Consider the following 17,839-nt stretch of genomic DNA (forward strand, 5'->3'; position numbering starts at 1 on the left):
GGGTTGTGAGTTCAATCCTTGAGGGAGCCATTTAGGGATCTGGGGCAAAAATTGGGGACTGGTCCTGCTTTGAGCAGGGGTTTGGACCAGATGACCTCCTGAGGTCCCTTCCAACCCTGATATTCTATGATTCTATGAAACATGCAAATACAGATTGAAGTATCCAAATGCAGGATTTGGACAGCACCAGCACTGGAAACCTGTGCTGGGCATGGCAATAAAGTGTCTTATCTGATGTCTCCCAGTTGTCCCCTTTTGGGGTTTGCACACAGATCTCATAGCCAGGCTTTTCTGAATCAAAGGTCTGGATGTGATTCTAGTGGATCTATGAAACAAACCAACCAGCCAGGCAGTGGAATTGGCTTGTGGGAAAGATTTTGGCAGGATGGCCCTAGGTGATCTGTATGGGCTCCTCCCGTTCTGGCCAGAAGGTTACTGTGTAACTGCCACAGGTACTGAAATTCCTTTTCCTTTGAGACAGACAGAGGAAATGTGATGTGAAATGTGCAGATGTTCTTTGCCCATTATTAAAAGTGCGTGGGACCTTTTTCACATCAAGGCCAGCTTTGAGCAGGAGTGCTGTCGAGAGCCCCACTGTTCTACCAGCTTATCTCTACTCTCTTCCCCCCGCTTCCTCCCTACCCCGGTGAGATGAGAGCAGAACTGAGCGCATTCATCACCCTTCAGTGAAATTCACCTCTCTTTCCGCTCACACATTGTCCTCCAGCAGCTCCTGATTGTCTAGTATCCTGCTCATTATTTGAAATGATTTAGGGGGTGATTCTTGGTCTGTTAATCCTGCCTGAGCCATTCATTGTAATTATTCACGATTTGAAATAACAGCTGGTTTAGCTTTTGATTGCACTTGTAGGGCACATGGCATTGTGTCTGTTTTGTGATTGGGTGCGCACAGCTCTTTAGATTGTGGCTTCCGCTGCAAACACTCATGATCATTAATCTGAAATTAATTTCCTGCTACTAGTTTCTTAAAATTCTGGTGTCCAATAACATTCCTGCCAGCGAACTGATTCACTAGACTATTCATGGCATGTGAATGCAGATGGGGCTTGAACAGCCTCAGCACACTGGTTTAAAAATATGAATGAATATTTGTAGGTCCTTTTTTTTTTTTTTTTTTCCCCCTCCCAGTATTTGCCCAGCTCTGGAAAGCAGGGTCTGCTGATAAATAACCTTTGATGCTTGTTTCAGGTCGAGCTTGGCTATACCTGGCCCTCAATGAGAACTCGTTGGAGAGCTATTTAAGGCTGTTTCAGGAGAATCTAAGTCTGCTGCATAAGTACTATGTCAAGTGAGTAGCACAGTCCTCTCAGCCCTGCCAGCTGTCTCTTGGGCTCCGCTGCTGGTTACATTTTTCTTTTAGGAAGCTAATCTCCATTTTTCTAGAAACAAACTTGCAGCAAATCAGGGTCCTCCCCCAAGGTCTTTGGAAATGCTGAGTGCTTACAACTGCCTTTCTAGGGAGAGGCTTGGCCAGTTGTGCGGGCGCTGGATTGGCTAGTGCTGCAGACAGCATGCTGGTGCTGTGATGTCCCAGGCAAAGAGGAAGGTGTGACTCCTCTGTGTAACTGTGTCTGTAGCCCTGCCTGGAGCTAGCTGGTGGGCCCACTCACGGAGTTTCAGCTGCATGGAGCCAGTCTCTCACTCATGGATGGTGGCGTGTGGCTGCAGGGCACTTGCTTGTCATGGCCAACTCATCCTTCTAAACATCAACAAGACTATGGAGTCTGCTGGAACATGATTGTCTTTAATAAACTAGACAGAGCCCAGTAAGGCAGCGATAAGGCACATTCTCTTACGTCCTTGATTGACATTTGGTAACATTTTAAAAGATGTATAAGTGACCTTAAGAGGTGAAATCCCATGATTTTAGTCCCAAGGGACTAAATCGCTTTTGAAAATCAGACTTAGGCTCCTAAGTCACTCAGGCCCCTTTGAACATTTTACCCATAGCACTTATCACCTAGTTTATGATCATGGCAGCCTCTCTGTGTGTGTTCACAAATGTACTGGCTACTACAGGCACCTCCTGCTTTGTGTTACTGTACTTTGCTTCTCTCTGTCTTGAATGACTTTGACCCGCTCTTCCCCTGCCGCCCCCCCATAGATGTTCAAAGGAGACCATAACTGTTTTTATTTTGCAGTGAGGGGCGCTAGAGGGCCTGCCACTTGACCAATGCTTGCGATGAATTTGGTAAGCACGTGGGCTGTACATTTAAAGAAGAAAGCTCACCAGTTTCTTGGCTAATTTGATGCCCTCACTGCAAGTCTAGTAGATGTCTCTTGATCCTCAGGGTTTTCAAGGAGACTCCCTGTCTGCCTCTTTCATCTGGAGGACAGATGGTTACAGCATGCCCCGACGGCTGATCTTAACTCAGGAAGGGGCAAATGTCTCAAGGAGGTGCAGCCTGCTGGCTCTCCTGAGCCTTGAGCCTGCAAGAGAAGTATGCTGCCTTCACAGCCATTCAACCCTGGTTAGCCTCGAGCACTGATACCAAAGAGAAACCTTGACGTGCTAAAACCAATGCGATCCCACTTCAGCTGTCTGAGTGTAAGGTTGTTTACTCTGTAGTTCAGGGTCATGTCCTGAAAACCAGATGGGTGGAGAATGTGTTTTGACTTGTAAGGCCATATGCTCGATGAGGGCACTCGCAACTGTTTTGTCTCCATGCCAAAGCTGAACGTTCTTATAATTTATCTGTCACAGGAATGCCCTGGTCTGCAGTCACGATCACCTGACCTTGTTCCTGACGCTGGTATCTGGGCTGGAATTCATTCGCTTTGACTTGGATCTGGTAAGAATTACTGTCTTGTTTCACTGGCTTCACTGCTGGATAGAAAGGCTGTAGAGCAGGAAAACTCCATACACCATTTGAAGCTTGGGCCAGCTTAATATTTAATAAACTCTGCCCCTTGGCTGTCCACGGTGCCTGCCAGAGAGATGCACCCTCAGAGCGTCTCTGCTGCAGTAGCTATGGGATAGCCCTTGGTCAGAGGCATCATTCAGTTTCACAAGTCAGCACTTATCATAGAATCATAGAATCTCAGGGTTGGAAGGGACCCCAGAAGGTCATCTAGTCCAACCCCCTGCTCGAAGCAGGACCAATTCCCAGTTAAATCATCCCAGCCAGGACTTTGTCAAGCCTGACCTTAAAAACCTCTAAGGAAGGAGATTCTACCACCTCCCTAGGTAACGCATTCCAGTGTTTCACCACCCTCCTAGTAAAAAAGTTTTTCCTAATATCCAATCTAAACCTCCCCCACTGCAACTTGAGACCATTACTCCTCGTTCTTGTCATCTGCTACCATTGAGAACAGTCTAGAGCCATCCTCTTTGGAACCCCCTTTCAGGTAGTTGAAAGCAGCTATCAAATCCCCCCTCATTCTTCTCTTCTGCAGACTAAACAATCCCAGCTCCCTCAGCCTCTCCTCATAAGTCATGTGTTCTAGACCCCTAATCATTTTTGTTGCCCTTCGCTGGACTCTCTCCAATTTATCCACATCCTTCTTGTAGTGTGGGACCCAAAACTGGACACAGTACTCCAGATGAGGCCTCACCAATGTCAAATAGAGGGGAACGATCACGTCCCTCGATCTGCTGGCTATGCCCCTACTTATACATCCCAAAACGCCATTGGCCTTCTTGGCAACAAGGGCACACTGCTGACTCATATCCAGCTTCTCATCCACTGTCACCCCTAGGTCCTTTTCCGCAGAACTGCTGCCGAGCCATTCGGTCCCTAGTCTGTAGCTGTGCATTGGGTTCTTCCGTCCTAAGTGCAGGACCCTGCACTTATCCTTATTGAACCTCATCAGATTTCTTTTGGCCCAATCAATCCTCCAATTTGTCTAGGTCCTTCTGTATCCTATCCCTCCCCTCCAGCGTATCTACCACTCCTCCCAGTTTAGTATCGTCCGCAAATATGCTGAGAGTGCAATCCACACCATCCTCCAGATCATTTATGAAGATATTGAACAAAACCGGCCCCAGGACCGACCCTTGGGGCACTCCACTTGATACCGGCTGCCAACTAGACATGGAGCCATTGATCACTACCCGTTGAGCCCAAGAATCTAGCCAGCTTTCTACCCCCCTTATAGTGCATTCATCCAGCCCATACTTCCTCAACTTGCTGACAAGAATACTGTGGGAGACCATGTCAAAAGCTTTGCTAAAGTCAAGAAACAATACATCCACTGCTTTCCCTTCATCCACAGAACCAGTAATCTCATCGTAAAAGGCATAAAACTGCCTTCTCCAGTTCTACAAAAGATGACATTCTCCTCCCTGGTCATGGCCGGGAGAAGGCAGCAGAGGGCTGTCATGTCGGGAAAGGAAACGGTGCTTCTACTAAGGGAAATTTTTGCCAAGCTCTGGCAAAGACTACTTATAAATCACTTGCCTTGCACCATAATATACACATTGCTTTAGATCAGAGGTGGGCAAACTACTGCCCTGTGGGCCATATCCAGCCTGCAGGACTGTCCTGCCTGGCCCTTGAGCTTCCGGATGGGGAGGCTCGCCCCCAGCCCCTCCTCTGCTACCCCCCTCCCCTGCAGCCTCAGCTCGCTTTGCCACCAGCACTCTGGCCCGCCACTCCTGCCGGGCAGCGCAGCGGCGTGGCTGGCTCCAGCATGGTAAGCGGGCGTGGAGAGAGGGGAGTTGGATAAGGGGCAGGGAGTCCCGGGGGGCAGTCAGGGGACAGGGAGCAGGGGGCGGTTGGATGGGGCGGAGGTTCTGGGGAGGGGCGGAGGGGCAGTCAGGGGATGGGGAACAGGGGGGTTGGATAGGGGGTGGGGCCCCGGGGGGCGGGAGGTCCTGGAGTGAGCAGTTAGGGGACAAGGAGCAGGGGGGTTGGATGGGTAGGAGGTTCTGAGGGGGGCGGTCAGGGGTGGAGAGTGGGAGGGGGCAGATAGGGGGCAGGGGCCAGGCTGTTTGGGGAGACACAGCCTTCCCTACCCAGCCTCCATATAGTTTTGCAACCCTGATGTGGCCCTCGGGCCAAAAAGTTTGCCCAACCCTGCTTTAGAGCCTCAGTGAAACACACATTCCCTGCCTACGGAGCTCCCAACCCCAGAGAGGTGGGACAAGATAATTTCAGCCATTCAAGAAAGGGTCACTGGCTAGGAGAAGGTGGGGGAATGATTCCTGGAGGGAGGGCTTTGAAGGCAGAGGTGTGACAGACAAAGACGAGCATGAGGGCAGCGTGGGAGAAGGCACAACGAGTAGGAGAAGGAAACGAAGCGGGGAGGTGGAGATTGAATTTGGGGAGGGAGTGAGAGGAGAGATGCTGATGGGGATGAGTTGACATAGGGCCTTGCAGGCAGTAAAGGTGGATGTCATGTAGTAAAAGACCAATGGAAGTGAGTCCGCAAGAGATTTCCAGGTTGGGGGTTTCTAGGACCCAAACATGTAGGTTCCAAAATCCCTACTTGTGGGGAAAAGTGACTGTAGAACTAGAGAAGTTAGAGCCCGTCATGCACATGGGTGGAGAGGAAAGAATGGAGGGTGTTTTCCATGCTCCCATGCGGTGCTGCTATCTAAGCCGCATTGAGCGTCTGCAGCCACTTGACTCCCTGCCCATCCTAAAGCAAAAGGCAGAGAACCCTAGCCCTGAGGACAGGAGATGCGTGAGGGAAGAGAGGAGAGGAAATGGTCATGGTGGCAGATTGTCTGTTGCCTTACTGCTTACGCGTTTAGAATACCGTGGCTACGAAGGGTTCTGTAATGAACTTCAGACATGAAGCTACACTGAAGCTTTCACTGAAGTCCATTTGAGGTGTGACATTTGGTTTGCTTTCTCCATTGGATCCATTTCCATCAGCCACTCTGTGGCTGGCACAGGTTTGCTTCCTGCTGCAGGTTCAATTTCCTGGTGGCGTCCTCTTCCTCCTCCAGTGTCTGGTCAGCGCAAGTGGCCTGCTGCTGGATCAGCAAGTCAGTCTTGTTTCCTCAGCATCTGTGTGCTCCAAGAAAAGAGATTGTGTTAGCCAGTGTCAGTAAATAGAGTCCCATGTATATGTGTGTGGAAATAGAAATGTGATTAAATCTAACTCTGGCACATATTTCCTAGGGCTCCCTTTGTCGCTCCTAAGTTATGAAAACAAAATATTTGATAACAGCCTGAGGGATAATGAAGTCATATAAAGGTTTATTATATCCAGCAAGGCTTCCTTCTCAGTCAGGGGAGAACTTTTCCAAACAGCAGCACCAGTTCAATCCCCAGTAGAAACTTAATCACATCACGAGCTACCATACAACCCTTGTCCCCATGCAGGAGTCAAACATCGGGGTGCTGCAAAGGCAGGACTGAGGCACGCTGACCGAGCTGTGGGAAGGGCCGGGCTAGCAAGGGGGTCAGGATTGAGGGGCATTGGCAGAGCTGGGTAGGGGAGCCCAGGAGTGGAACAAGAACCGGTCCTGCAGGGTCAAGATTGATGTGCAATGGTACATCTGTGTGGTGGAGGCTCGCTTGGTGCCGTACGCAATTTGCCTGCTGTTGGCTAGTGCTTTCAGAGCGAAGGAAAAACAAGGCACTGGAATGTTGTCATCTCTGCTCATCCCTTCGTTTACTAAACATGCGCAACCAGGTTGTTTGCACATCTAATGTCCTGTTTGTATTACACACGGCCGCCTGGGTTGTTGTTGTATAATGTCAGCACTGGCTGCGTTGTCAGAGGAAAGGCTGCGTCTGATGCAGTGTCTCTCTTCTCTGTGGCTCTGCTCTCAGGATGCCCCTTACTTGGACCTGGCGCCCTACATGCCCGATTACTACAAGCCTCAGTATCTGCTGGACTTCGAGGATCGCCTGCCCAGCTCCATCCATGGCTCAGACAGCCTGTCGCTCAACTCCTTCAACTCTGTCACCTCGACCAATCTGGAGTGGGACGACAGTGCCATTGCACCTTCAAGTGAGGGTAAGTGGCCACCGAAGGGAGGGGTGGACGTGCAGCTTCTGTTTGCACAAGAACCTGAATGTGCAGAAGAATGAGAGAAAAGCTCCCAGGTTCTAGGACAATACCCAGCCCAGCATCTCTTCTCACTGGGAGTATGATAAAAGCTTTGTAGCTGAACAGTACCCAGGCCTTCCCATATATCCAGTATGAGGGTGGCCCAGTCGGCTGTTAAGGCCAGAAGTAAAGTTCGCAGCAATTTTAACTAAATCTTTCCTCAGCTCCCCAGCAGCCTTCCTGACCTCCACAGCACAGCCAGCCTGTTGTTACTGTCGTAAGGCAGTCAGGAGCAATGCTGAAAGCCCCAGCCACACAGATTGGAGGCAGTGCAGGGCAGAGGGTGCACTTAGCAGGCATCAGTCCATTTTGTATTGATCTCCAAGCCCTTGTTCGCTGCCATTATACTGGAGACTAGGCCCAAGCTACTGGCTCACAGCCTGTCAGGTCCCCATTGTAGATGTAACCCATCCCCTGCTCTGTCGCCATCCGCAGAACGTGTCTGGGTCCCAGGAATACTCTCTTATGGACTGTCCAGTCGTATGAGATATTGCCATTGTGTTGTCACAGTGGTTACTACGGGTTTCAGAGGAGCAGCTGTGTTATTCTGTATTCGCAAAAAGAAAACAAGTATTTGTGGCACCTTTTAACAAATAATCTTAAGGGTTAAATGTGGGAGATGCAGCTGTGAGGTTGAAACTCACAAGAAGCTGGAAGTGTGGTTTAGAAATGGGAACTGGGAGTCCCAGCTGCTAGGTGCAGTTTTTGGCTCTGGCACAGATTCACTTCATGACCACTCTGCTCTGTGGCTCAGTTTCCCCATCTGTAGACGGGGATGATACTGACTGTCCCATCCCCTTCCCACAGTGAGGTAGGGGACTCGGTAAAATAAAGTGTCCTAAGCAGTTTCTCATTCTTTTCAGATGATTGTTTTGTTTACCCCACCCCCCGCTGTTCACATGCTCCCCATGTCCCCCATCCCTCCCAACGACTTCTGCTTTTAATCCTCCGTTTTATCCCTCGTTTTTGTAGATTATGATTTTGGAGATGTCTTTCCTGCAGTGCCGTCCATGCCCAGCACAGCCTGGGAAGGTGGGACATAGTCACCTATTACCATGTTTTCTCTCTTCTGCGTCCTTTCCATACCAAGCTTGCTGCATGCAAATGATTTTTTTAAAATAAGAATGACCTTCTAATCTTGGTGGAATTCTGTAGCGGCAGAAACAAGCTCTGTGTTGAATGGATCTTCTGAGCTCAGAGTTGGAGCTCTGTGTCACTTACTCTGTTTGCTGGTGGGTGAGGTTTCTTTCCCTCCAGTTACTGAGCACCCACAGAGATTCCGACATTACTATACATCACAGAACGTTGTGACTGTTTCTCCTGATGCTGATTAGTATGTCACGTGCACCGAGCATATGTGTCTGACCAATGGTTGTAAGACTCTGCTCAGGACACTGGTAGCTGAAGTTTCTATCAAGTGAAATTGGATTTGTTTAATCAAATGACTATCTAATATACTGTGGGAGCTGGATTAATAAGGGAATCTTTTTACCAGAATAATAAACCTGTTAAATTACTCCTGCCATGAAACTGACACACAGTGATCAGGGAACATCCCAAATGTATCAGGTAGTTATAAACTAAAGTACCAAAATGTTCCTTCTCAATACAGCATATGCTATATGTTTCCTGCATGTGGTAAAGAGCAGATGTGTTGATTAGCAGACATGTAGAGATCTACATTCATAAATTAGCCAGCAGGATATTGAAAATGGCTTCTGATGGAATTCTACTTTTAATAGAATTTTTGTTCAGTTTTAGGTGAGTTTTTTCTCCCCTTCACAGGCCTTGACTTAGGCTTCTCTCTTGGGTTAAAATATCTGTCAAAGCCATAACCTTCAGCTAATGACCTTATTTCGTTTGGTCATTGCTCTCCTTTTTAACCCTGGCTGTCAGCAATCTCTATTTCTTAGAGTAAAGGGCACATCTCCATTTTATGGGAGTCTATTCCACTTTCTCTGCATGGAATACATCATCTCCACTCACATAAAGACATGACTAGACAGGTCTGTGTATTGTTCATATATAATTGGATTAGGAAATCTGTCTTCTTTACCCATGGAGGAAATATACGTATATATTTTCTGTCGTTTCTACCTAAAAGCTTGATAGATTCCTTCAGCTGAAATTGTTTTGTATTATCATCATCAAAACCAATACTTCATACCACATTTTGGTAAGGATCTGCTTGAATTCCATTAGGATGGCTTCTGGTCTCTAATGTTCTCTCCTCTCTGTAAACTTTCTCTCTCTCTCCAAGCACAAGAGAGACACTCTTTCTGGTTTTCAGAGCACACTCTGAGTAGCCGAAAACAAAAAACCACTGAACCTTTTCCTGTTGCAGTCACATGTGGTTAACACACAGTCTCGCCTAGCTCTGGAGTTCTCTGCAGCCAGGGTACTAACAGCGTTTACTATTCTGACCATTCCTGGAACGGCTGGAATGAACTAATCTGTATGTGTTTCCTCACAGCCACTCTTCCCTCCAGCACTTCATACCGAGGGGTCCTGGAACTATGATTCCCCCACAGAAGCCAGTGTTCCCCCACCACTACCCACAGCAGCTCTTGCTGGGAGAGGCTGGGAGCTTTCTTTAACCATAATGTTTTGACTGGGCCCTTTGGTTACCCTGGATGGAAGAAATTAGGTTTGATGCAGCTGTGGATTGCTAAACAGGGGATATTGGACAGCACTCATGGTGGCTGGCTTTGGTGTTGGTGTTTACTGGGGGTGTAGTTGGTGGGTATGGTGGTGTGCGTATTATCAGTCATTGTCATGTCATCCCCCCTTTCCTCCCTGCCCCCAGCCAGGCAGCATCCAGGGTGTCATCTTATGGCAAGCCTGATTGGCTGTTGAGAGGTTGTGATTAATTCTGGTGTTTCAACATAACAATGGTGTTTGTTCCCTAAACTTGTAAATACACTTTGAAAATGCAGAGTATTCACTGCATTTTTTAAACAAGAAACAATGGGCTACTTAATAGTATGTGTCGTTGCGTGGGCTGTGGTGTAATCCCTCCTTGCTGTGCGAGATCGGTGCTGCTTCTGTGCGCAATTTCTGTTCATGCCACTATAACACAGCCCCAGCTGTGCAGTCTGATCTTTGGGGGCATGGAGCCACCCATGGGGGTCAGATTGCAAGGTTGGGCTCTAAATCATAAGGATCCAATTTTACAGTACTGATCAGACCTCTCTGCAATAACCTTGCTTGCATCAAAAAGACCCTTCTCTCCTACCTTAGCTTACTAAATGGATTTCTAGCCATATACACACAAATCAAGCAGTTAAGAATTTTTACCCCTCCTTTCACCCTTCCCCATTTAAATGGACCCTGTCAGAATAAAACCCTGTATTTTAGATAAAACCGAATAACCTTATTGTTAATAAAGGTAACAAATTAGGTGGCTGAAATTGAAATAGATCTAAAACGTCATTTAATTTTTCTGTTTTACTCAATTTGGATGGTGAAAATAGACCAGTCAGTTTCACGTTTGCATCTAGTTGTTTTCACTTTCACTGTGGTTTCATATCTGTCACTGATAACTACAGGGCAATGTTTAAATTTAAACAAAAACACTGTTTTGAAATTAATATTCCCAAACCATCTCTTAACGTCGGATTTTATAAAAACCTGTTTGTTTTCCTAACGCAAAACCTACCTTTCAAGTGTAAATTACTGGACAGTCTCTTAATTCTGTTAAGCAAGTAGGCTATTGTTTCTGTTTCTTGATTGATTGAGCCCAATGCTTTAGATTGTTGCTTCCACTGGAAACACTCATGATCATGAATCTGAAATTAATTTCCTGCTAATATTTTCTTAAAATCTCTGGTTGCAGGAACACTGATAGATTCTTATCTGGCCTGAGAATGTCTGTCTAAAGGGTATGGTAATGTTCCTTTACCTGACTTGATTTTGTGGACAGATAACCCTGAGTGAGAACTGCATGTGTCCACAAATCAGAATTGCACTGTATCTTCTGGCCCTTACCACTAATATCGGCCCAGCCGGTTGTACTAAGACTTTTTTGTTCTCTGTTGTTTCTTCTCCCTTGCTGCTGGGTGAGTGATGTATTTCTCTCCCCACACCTCCAGTCTGCTCTGTTTATTGTATATCAGGAGGAAAGTAGCATCCACTGTTATGGGCTATCCGCTGCAATCTCAGAACTTCTCTTTCCAAAGCAGAGAGCTCCTGGCAAAGGGAGTCTGAGCATTAATGTACCCTGAGCTCCATAGGGAAAAGGCAGCTAAATCCACCGCTACCCCTTAGTGGAGAACTGGCTACCTCTGCTCGGGTGGTTTCTCTGAACTATTTCTCTGATTTCTCATCAGAGAATTGGTGAAGTTAATGAAGATCTTCTTTCTAGGGTTCTTTAAATCACCAGGCCTATAAGAACAGAAGGATCATTTCTTTATTGGTTGGCCCTGTGTTGCAGTTACTGTGCTTCCAGCCAGTTAAGGTTGGTCACATCAGTCTTGGACCCAGTCAGTGTCCCTCCTTAAGCAGGGGTGGTAGTTTTGAGCAATGCAAGATACTCCATCCACAACAGCTCCTCTGGCCCCTGCCATCCCTAGGCTTTCTGCATGGCAGCTCAGAGAACAGCTGTGGCTTGGTCCTGAAGAAATGAGTTTGATTAATTGATGCTATTGAGATCTCCCTCTCACACACACCCAACTTGTAAGGGAAGCTTTGCACTTCTCCAGCACTGCCTGTGTATGTTTGCATGACCCTCCCCCCACTGCGCACAAGTTCTGAGCCCATTGAGGCTAAAGGCAAATGGCACCTTGGGCAGGCAAAAACATCCTCTCATTCTAGTGTCTGCAGGTTGCTTCCTCCTCCTCCCCCCCCTCCCCCCCCGCAGCTGAGGAGCACAATGGAACTGAGGTCTGATTGTCTCTATTGCCTAGCCCAGTGGTCTCCAAACTTTTTGGATCGTGCACCCCATCAGTAAAAAAATTTGAGCACGCACGCCCAATATATGTATGTTTATTTATGTATAAATTATATCCATGTACTACTGTACTGATATAGTGTGTAAATTATAAAACATACCCAAAAAATAGAAATTGAAAAACGATGAGATAAAGATGAAATAAACAATATTTTTAAAATATTTTTTTATTTATTAACAGTACAAAAAACCTTTTTGCTCTCACTAAAAGAAATTATTATTCATAATAATATTTTTAGTGGGAGCAGTGTGATTGAATATGCTTTATTATTTTTGAAACTCTTGGTTTAACACTTTGATACAGCGGGCGCTCTGGGTGGGGTCTGGGAGGGAGGGAGGGAGGGGGCGGGAGGGTGCTCAGGGTGGGGGTACGGGGTCTGGGAGGGAGTTAGGGTGCGGGAGGGCGCTCAGGGTGGGGTGCGGGGTCTGGGAGGGAGGTAGGGGGCGGGAGGGTGCTCAGGGTGGGGGTACGGGGTCTGGGAAGGAGTTAGGGTGCGGGAGGGCGCTCAGGGTGGGGTGCGGGGTCTGGGAAGGAGTTAGGGTGCGGGAGGGCGCTCAGGGTGGGGGTACGGGGTCTGGGAGGGAGTTAGGGTGCGGGAGGGCGCTCAGGGTGGGGTGCGGGGTCTGGGAAGGAGTTAGGGTGCGGGAGGGCGCTCAGGGTGGGGGTACGGGGTCTGGGAGGGAGTTAGGGTGCGGGAGGGTGCTCAGGGTGGGGTGCGGGGTCTGGGAGGGAGTTAGGGTGCGGGAGGGCGCTCAGGGTGGGGGTACGGGGTCTGGGAGGGAGGGAGGTAGGGGGCGGGAGGGCGCTCAGGGTGGGGGTACGGGGTCTGGGAGGGAGTTAGGGTGTGGGAGGGCGCTCAGGGTGGGGTGCGGGGTCTGGGAGGGAGTTAGGGGGCAGGAGGGCGCTCAGGGTGGGGTGCGGGGTCTGGGAGGGAGGTAGGGGGCGGGAGGGCGCTCAGGGTGGGGGTACGGGGTCTGGGAGGGAGTTAGGGTGCGGGAGGGCGCTCAGGGTGGGGTGCGGGGTCTGGGAGGGAGGTAGGGGGCGGGAGGACGCTCAGGGTGGGGGTACGGGGTCTGGGAGGGAGGTAGGGGGCGGGAGGGCGCTCAGGGTGGGGCGCGGGGTCTGGGAGGGAGGTAGGGGGCGGGAGGGCGCTCAGGGTGGGGCGCGGGGTCTGGGAGGGAGGTAGGGGGCGGGAGGACGCTCAGGGTGGGGGTACGGGGTCTGGGAGGGAGGTAGGGGGCGGGAGGGCGCTCAGGGTGGGGCGCGGGGTCTGGGAGGGAGGTAGGGGGCGGGAGGGCGCTCAGGGTGGGGTGCGGGGTCTGGGAGGGAGGTAGGGGGCGGGAGGGCGCTCAGGGTGGGGGTACGGGGTCTGGGAGGGAGTTAGGGTGCGGGAGGGCGCTCAGGGTGGGGGTACGGGGTCTGGGAGGGAGGTAGGGGGCGGGAGGGCGCTCAGGGTGGGGCGCGGGGGCGGGGAGGGAGGTAGGGGGCGGGAGGGCGCTCAGGGTGGGGGGCGGGGAGGGAGGTAGGGGGCGGGAGGGCGCTCAGGGTGGGGCGCGGGGGCGGGGAGGGAGGTAGGGGGCGGGAGGGCGCTCAGGGTGGAGCGCGGGGTCTGGGAGGGAGGTAGGGGGCGGGAGGGTGCTCAGGGTGGGGCGCGGGGTCTGGGAGGGAGGTAGGGGACGGGAGGGCGCTCAGGGTGGGGTGCGGGGGCGGGGAGGGAGGTAGGGGGCGGAAGGGCGCTCAGGATGGGGGTGCGGGAGGAGGCTCAGGCTGGGGCAGGCAGGGGGTGCAGAGCACTTACCTGGGGCAGCTCCTGTTTGGTGCCAGGGGGTGTGCAGGTGGCTCTGCGCAGCGCAGCACCACCCCCATGGCCACGATTCTGGGAGCTGCCCTCCCCACCCCCCCCGGCAGGTAGGGCCACCTGGAACGCAGGGGCTTTAGGGGCTTCAGGGTCCTGGGCTAAGGGGGCCCCGGGGCCCTGGCCTGCAGCTCCGAAGCCCCTTTCGGAATGCGGCCCTGCGAGCACGGGCCGGAGGACTCGGGAGGAGCAGGGGCAGCCGCGCAGCCAGTGGCTGGAAAGAAGCGGCGCTTTCCCCTTCAAAGCGTCTCTTCTCTCCAGCCGCTGGCTGTGCGGCTGCCCCTGCTCCTCCATGGGCCAGAGGACTCAGGGCCGCCCCCCCCCCTTTTTTTTCCTCTGGTGGTGCTCCTCCCGCTGTGCTCCCCAGTTGATCATCTTGCACACCTGACTTTGGAGACCACTGGCCTAGCCTGTGATGTACCAGTGCTGACAGTCCCTCCTGTACCAGGAGCTCCCATCAGACTGTGATCCTGTTTGATGGCTGCCTGCACAGTCACTGTCTGAACATTAAACTTCTGTTTTCAGGCATTACGTTTCCTTTGCTGGGAAAGGTCGATTGATACTGTCTGTGGCACTGGGATCTCTCCTGCCTCCCCCACATATGCCCTCTCACTACTGAGTGCCCGCTGCCTGCAGGGGACTCCCAAATGCTGATCCTAATGAGCAATTTGATGAGCAAGTCTACTGGATAGTTTATACCCAAGTGGTGCTCCGGGCCAGGACCTTTCAGAGTCCGCATTGAGCACCATGTGTGCAGCCTTGCTCTGTTGAGGTCCAGAAGCTCAGTGAGGAATTCCTGCTCCCATAGTAGCAGCTGACTGGGATCCTGGTTTTTCCCCTCTCCTGTTTCCCAGATGGAGACCTAACGGACACTTTCAGCTGCCCGCACTCCGTGGCCTCCGATCTGAATGGCTGCAAGGCTTCCATGAAGAGTCCCACGCAGCGCTACAACCCCTTCAACGAGGAGAAAGTGGAAGTGCTGTCCTCCACCGAAACCACCCCGGCGCACACCGCCTCCCTGGAGAGGATGGACACCACGATGGAAGGCACAGACCAGCTGGAGAGCGGCACGGAGCTGGAAGTCATCAGGTCAGTGCCATGCCTCCCAAACACAAGGAGAGGGGTCTGCAAGCTAGTTGTGGGCAGGAGCTGACATTTGCCATGTGCTCTCACTTGTACCACAGGGGGGTTATTGCTGGAAGCAGGAGCCCGGCAGGCAGCGATTCTGGGTTCTTGTTTCATACCTCTGGGGCCAGACTTTCCAACGTGCTCAGCACCCATCAACACCCATTGTTCTCAGTTGGGGGGGCGAGGCAGCGTTTCTCCATTGTTCTCAATGGGAACTGCCAGAGGCAGAGGTCTCTTGAAAATGTGGCCTTTGAATTTTATGAAACTGATACTATAGCATGGGGAACAGAATGAAATATCGTAAAACGAGAGCCACAGTTGTGGTCCCCTGGGACTGACTTTCCGATCCCTGAGCATGCAGGGCTGGCACTAAGAGAACAATCCTTTTCATACTGATTTCATACTAGCCCCTTTTTATTCCTGCTGCACATCTCAGGTATATCTCCTGTATTACCCTCAGCACAGCACCCTGCATTTAGCTCAGTGCATATCAGCTGTTTCCTGGTGCAGGATCTGAACCTTCCAGGTCTCCCCCTCCTCCTACTGCTAATGGCATCAGTTGATTCATTCCTTCACTCAAGGCTGCCAGGCCTCTTCCCTGATGGCCTCGAGAGGCCTGACCAGCCTAGAAACAAACCCCATGAAGGACGTCAGTCAGTGGAGGCTGGTTATATGCCACCCCCTTGGTAGGCTGATGAAGATGCCGTGTGCAGGGCAGCCTTGGCACAGCCTGACCTGTGGCTAGGAACGTCCATCTGGTGAGAGTTGTATGTTTCTAGGCACAAGCTGATTTGCTGTAGATGTAGCAGATCTTGTTCCTCAGGCCCTGGGGCAGCTGGCTGGCTCTAGATGCACCCATACCTGACAATTTATTATCAGCAGAGAAACCACATGTTGTTTTAAACGTTTATCCTTTAAATCTGCACACCTGTATTGATTTCTTGGCCTGTGAATGTGTCTGATAGGGGGAGTTACTGTTTGATAGTGCCTCGCTCCAGAGCAACCCCCACATGATGCTCCTGGCATGCAGCGAGGGCCACGGGCTCTCCAGTGATCACAAGACCTCTGTTTAGTTTCTCATCAGAAAGTCAGTACTTCCAAGAGCCCAGCAAGGGCACTGATTGAGACCAGACTGAAGGGAGGTTGCCCCTACTGAACCACTAACCCCACCTTGCAGTAATACCCTGGGTTCTCCCCAGAAGTCTCTTACCCCTGCTTAACTTGTGGGATCTCTCAGCCTGCGGTGTCCCAGCCTGGTACATGTCCAGCTCCCTGGTAGCTGGGGGAAAGGGCGGTGGGAACAGCTGCTGCTTCTGACCTGCTGGGCTTTCTCCAATGCTGAGAGATGGGTGAGCAGGAGTGGGATTACATTCTGCTTTCTCTGGGGAACCTCCCTACACTCAGCACCCAACCAATGGGAACAGGATAATAGGTGTTCTGGCCCTTACTAACAGCAACCCTGACTTTGAGCCTGTTCCTGTCTGTGGCATGAGCACCCAGAATGCCACCTTCCACATGCGTATGGAGTGTCTATAACTAGAAAAAGGATCAGTGTGGTGGGTTGACGGCTCCCTCTACTGGCAGCTAGAGGCACTCTACATTGAATTTCCTCCATAAACTGGCACCTTAGAGATTAACACATTTATCTGGGCATAAGCTTTCATGGGCTAGAACCCACTTCATCAGATGCATGGAGTGGAAAATACAATAGGCAGGTATAAATATACAGCACATGAAAAGATGGGAGTTGTCTTACCAAGTGGGGAGTTAGTGCTAAGGAGGCCAATTCAATCAGGTGGATGTGGCCCATTCCGAACAGTTGACAAGAAGCCACATCCACCACGATTGAATTGGCCTCGTTAGCACTACAAAAAGTAATTTTCCCTCTGTTGATATTCACCCCTTCTTGTCAACTGTTGGAAATCATAGAATCATAGAAGATTAGGGTTGGAAGGGACCTCAGGAGGTATCTAGTCCAACCCCCTGCTCAAAGCAGGACCAACACCAACTAAATCATCCCAGCCAGGGCTTTGTCAAGCCGGGCCTTAAAAACCTCTAAGGATGGAGATTCCAGTTCTTCACCACCCACCTAGTGAAATAGTGTTTCCTAATATCCAAACTAGACCTCTCCCACTGCAACTTGAGACCATTGCTCCTTGTTCTGTCATCTGCCACCATTGAGAACAACTGAGCTCCATCCTCTTTGGAACCCCCCTTCAGGTAGTTGAAGGCTGCTATCAAATCCCCCCTCATTCTTCTCTTCTGCAGACTAAATAACCCCAGTTTCCTCAGCCTCTCCTCATAAGTCATGTGCCCCAGCCCCCTAATAATTTTTGTTGCCCTCCGCTGGATTCTCTCCAGTTTGTCCACATCCCTTCTGTAGTGGGGGGACCAAAACTGGACACAGTACTCCAGATTTGGCCTCACCCAGTGCTGAATAGAGGGGAATAATCACTTCCCTCAATCTGTTGGCAATGCTCCTACTAATGCAGCCCAATATGCCATTGGCCTTCAGTTAGGATGGATGGGCCACATTAGCGCTGACCCCCCACACTTCATAAGGCAACTCCCATCTTTTCATGTGCTGTGTATTTATACCTGCCTCTGTATTTTCCACTCCAGGCATCTGATGAAGTGGGTTCTAGCCCAGGAAAGCTTATGCACAAATAAATGTGTTAGTCTCTAAGGTGCCACAAGGACTCCTTGTTGTTTTTACTGATACAGACTAACACGGCTGCCCCTGTGAAACCTGCCTTTCTTGAGAGGCCTGGCACGGAGATGGAATATTTTGAACTCAAGTAGAGAGGCTACAACAAGTGAGATGGGTTGGCCAGAGGCAGGGAAGTCCAGTGCTTAGAACAGAGGAACAAGAGTTGAG

The 17,839-nt window shown here is 50.7% G+C and overlaps 1 protein-coding gene across 3 annotated transcripts in view; it reads left to right on the forward strand.

The window, feature by feature from the left end:
- PLEKHM2 (pleckstrin homology and RUN domain containing M2) overlaps positions 1-17,839 on the forward strand; it is a 69,258-nt gene that overhangs the window by 32,673 nt on the left and 18,746 nt on the right. Inside the window, exons 4-8 of one of the 3 annotated variants that reach the window (XM_084651844.1) lie at positions 1,210-1,309; positions 2,726-2,813; positions 6,750-6,936; positions 8,002-8,061; positions 14,688-14,922. In XM_084651844.1, coding sequence (XP_084507970.1) covers positions 1,210-1,309; positions 2,726-2,813; positions 6,750-6,936; positions 8,002-8,061; positions 14,688-14,922 — 670 coding nt within the window. Of the gene's footprint in view, positions 1-1,209; positions 1,310-2,316; positions 2,570-2,725; positions 2,814-6,749; positions 6,937-8,001; positions 8,062-14,687; positions 14,923-17,839 lie in introns of those variants that run through there. The other 2 variants (XM_084651846.1, XM_084651845.1) reach the window with 2 other exon arrangements.

This window comes from Lepidochelys olivacea (assembly GCF_965140295.1).
Source record: "Lepidochelys olivacea isolate rLepOli2 genome assembly, chromosome: 18".
In the NCBI taxonomy this organism is placed as follows: domain Eukaryota; kingdom Metazoa; phylum Chordata; order Testudines; family Cheloniidae; genus Lepidochelys; species Lepidochelys olivacea.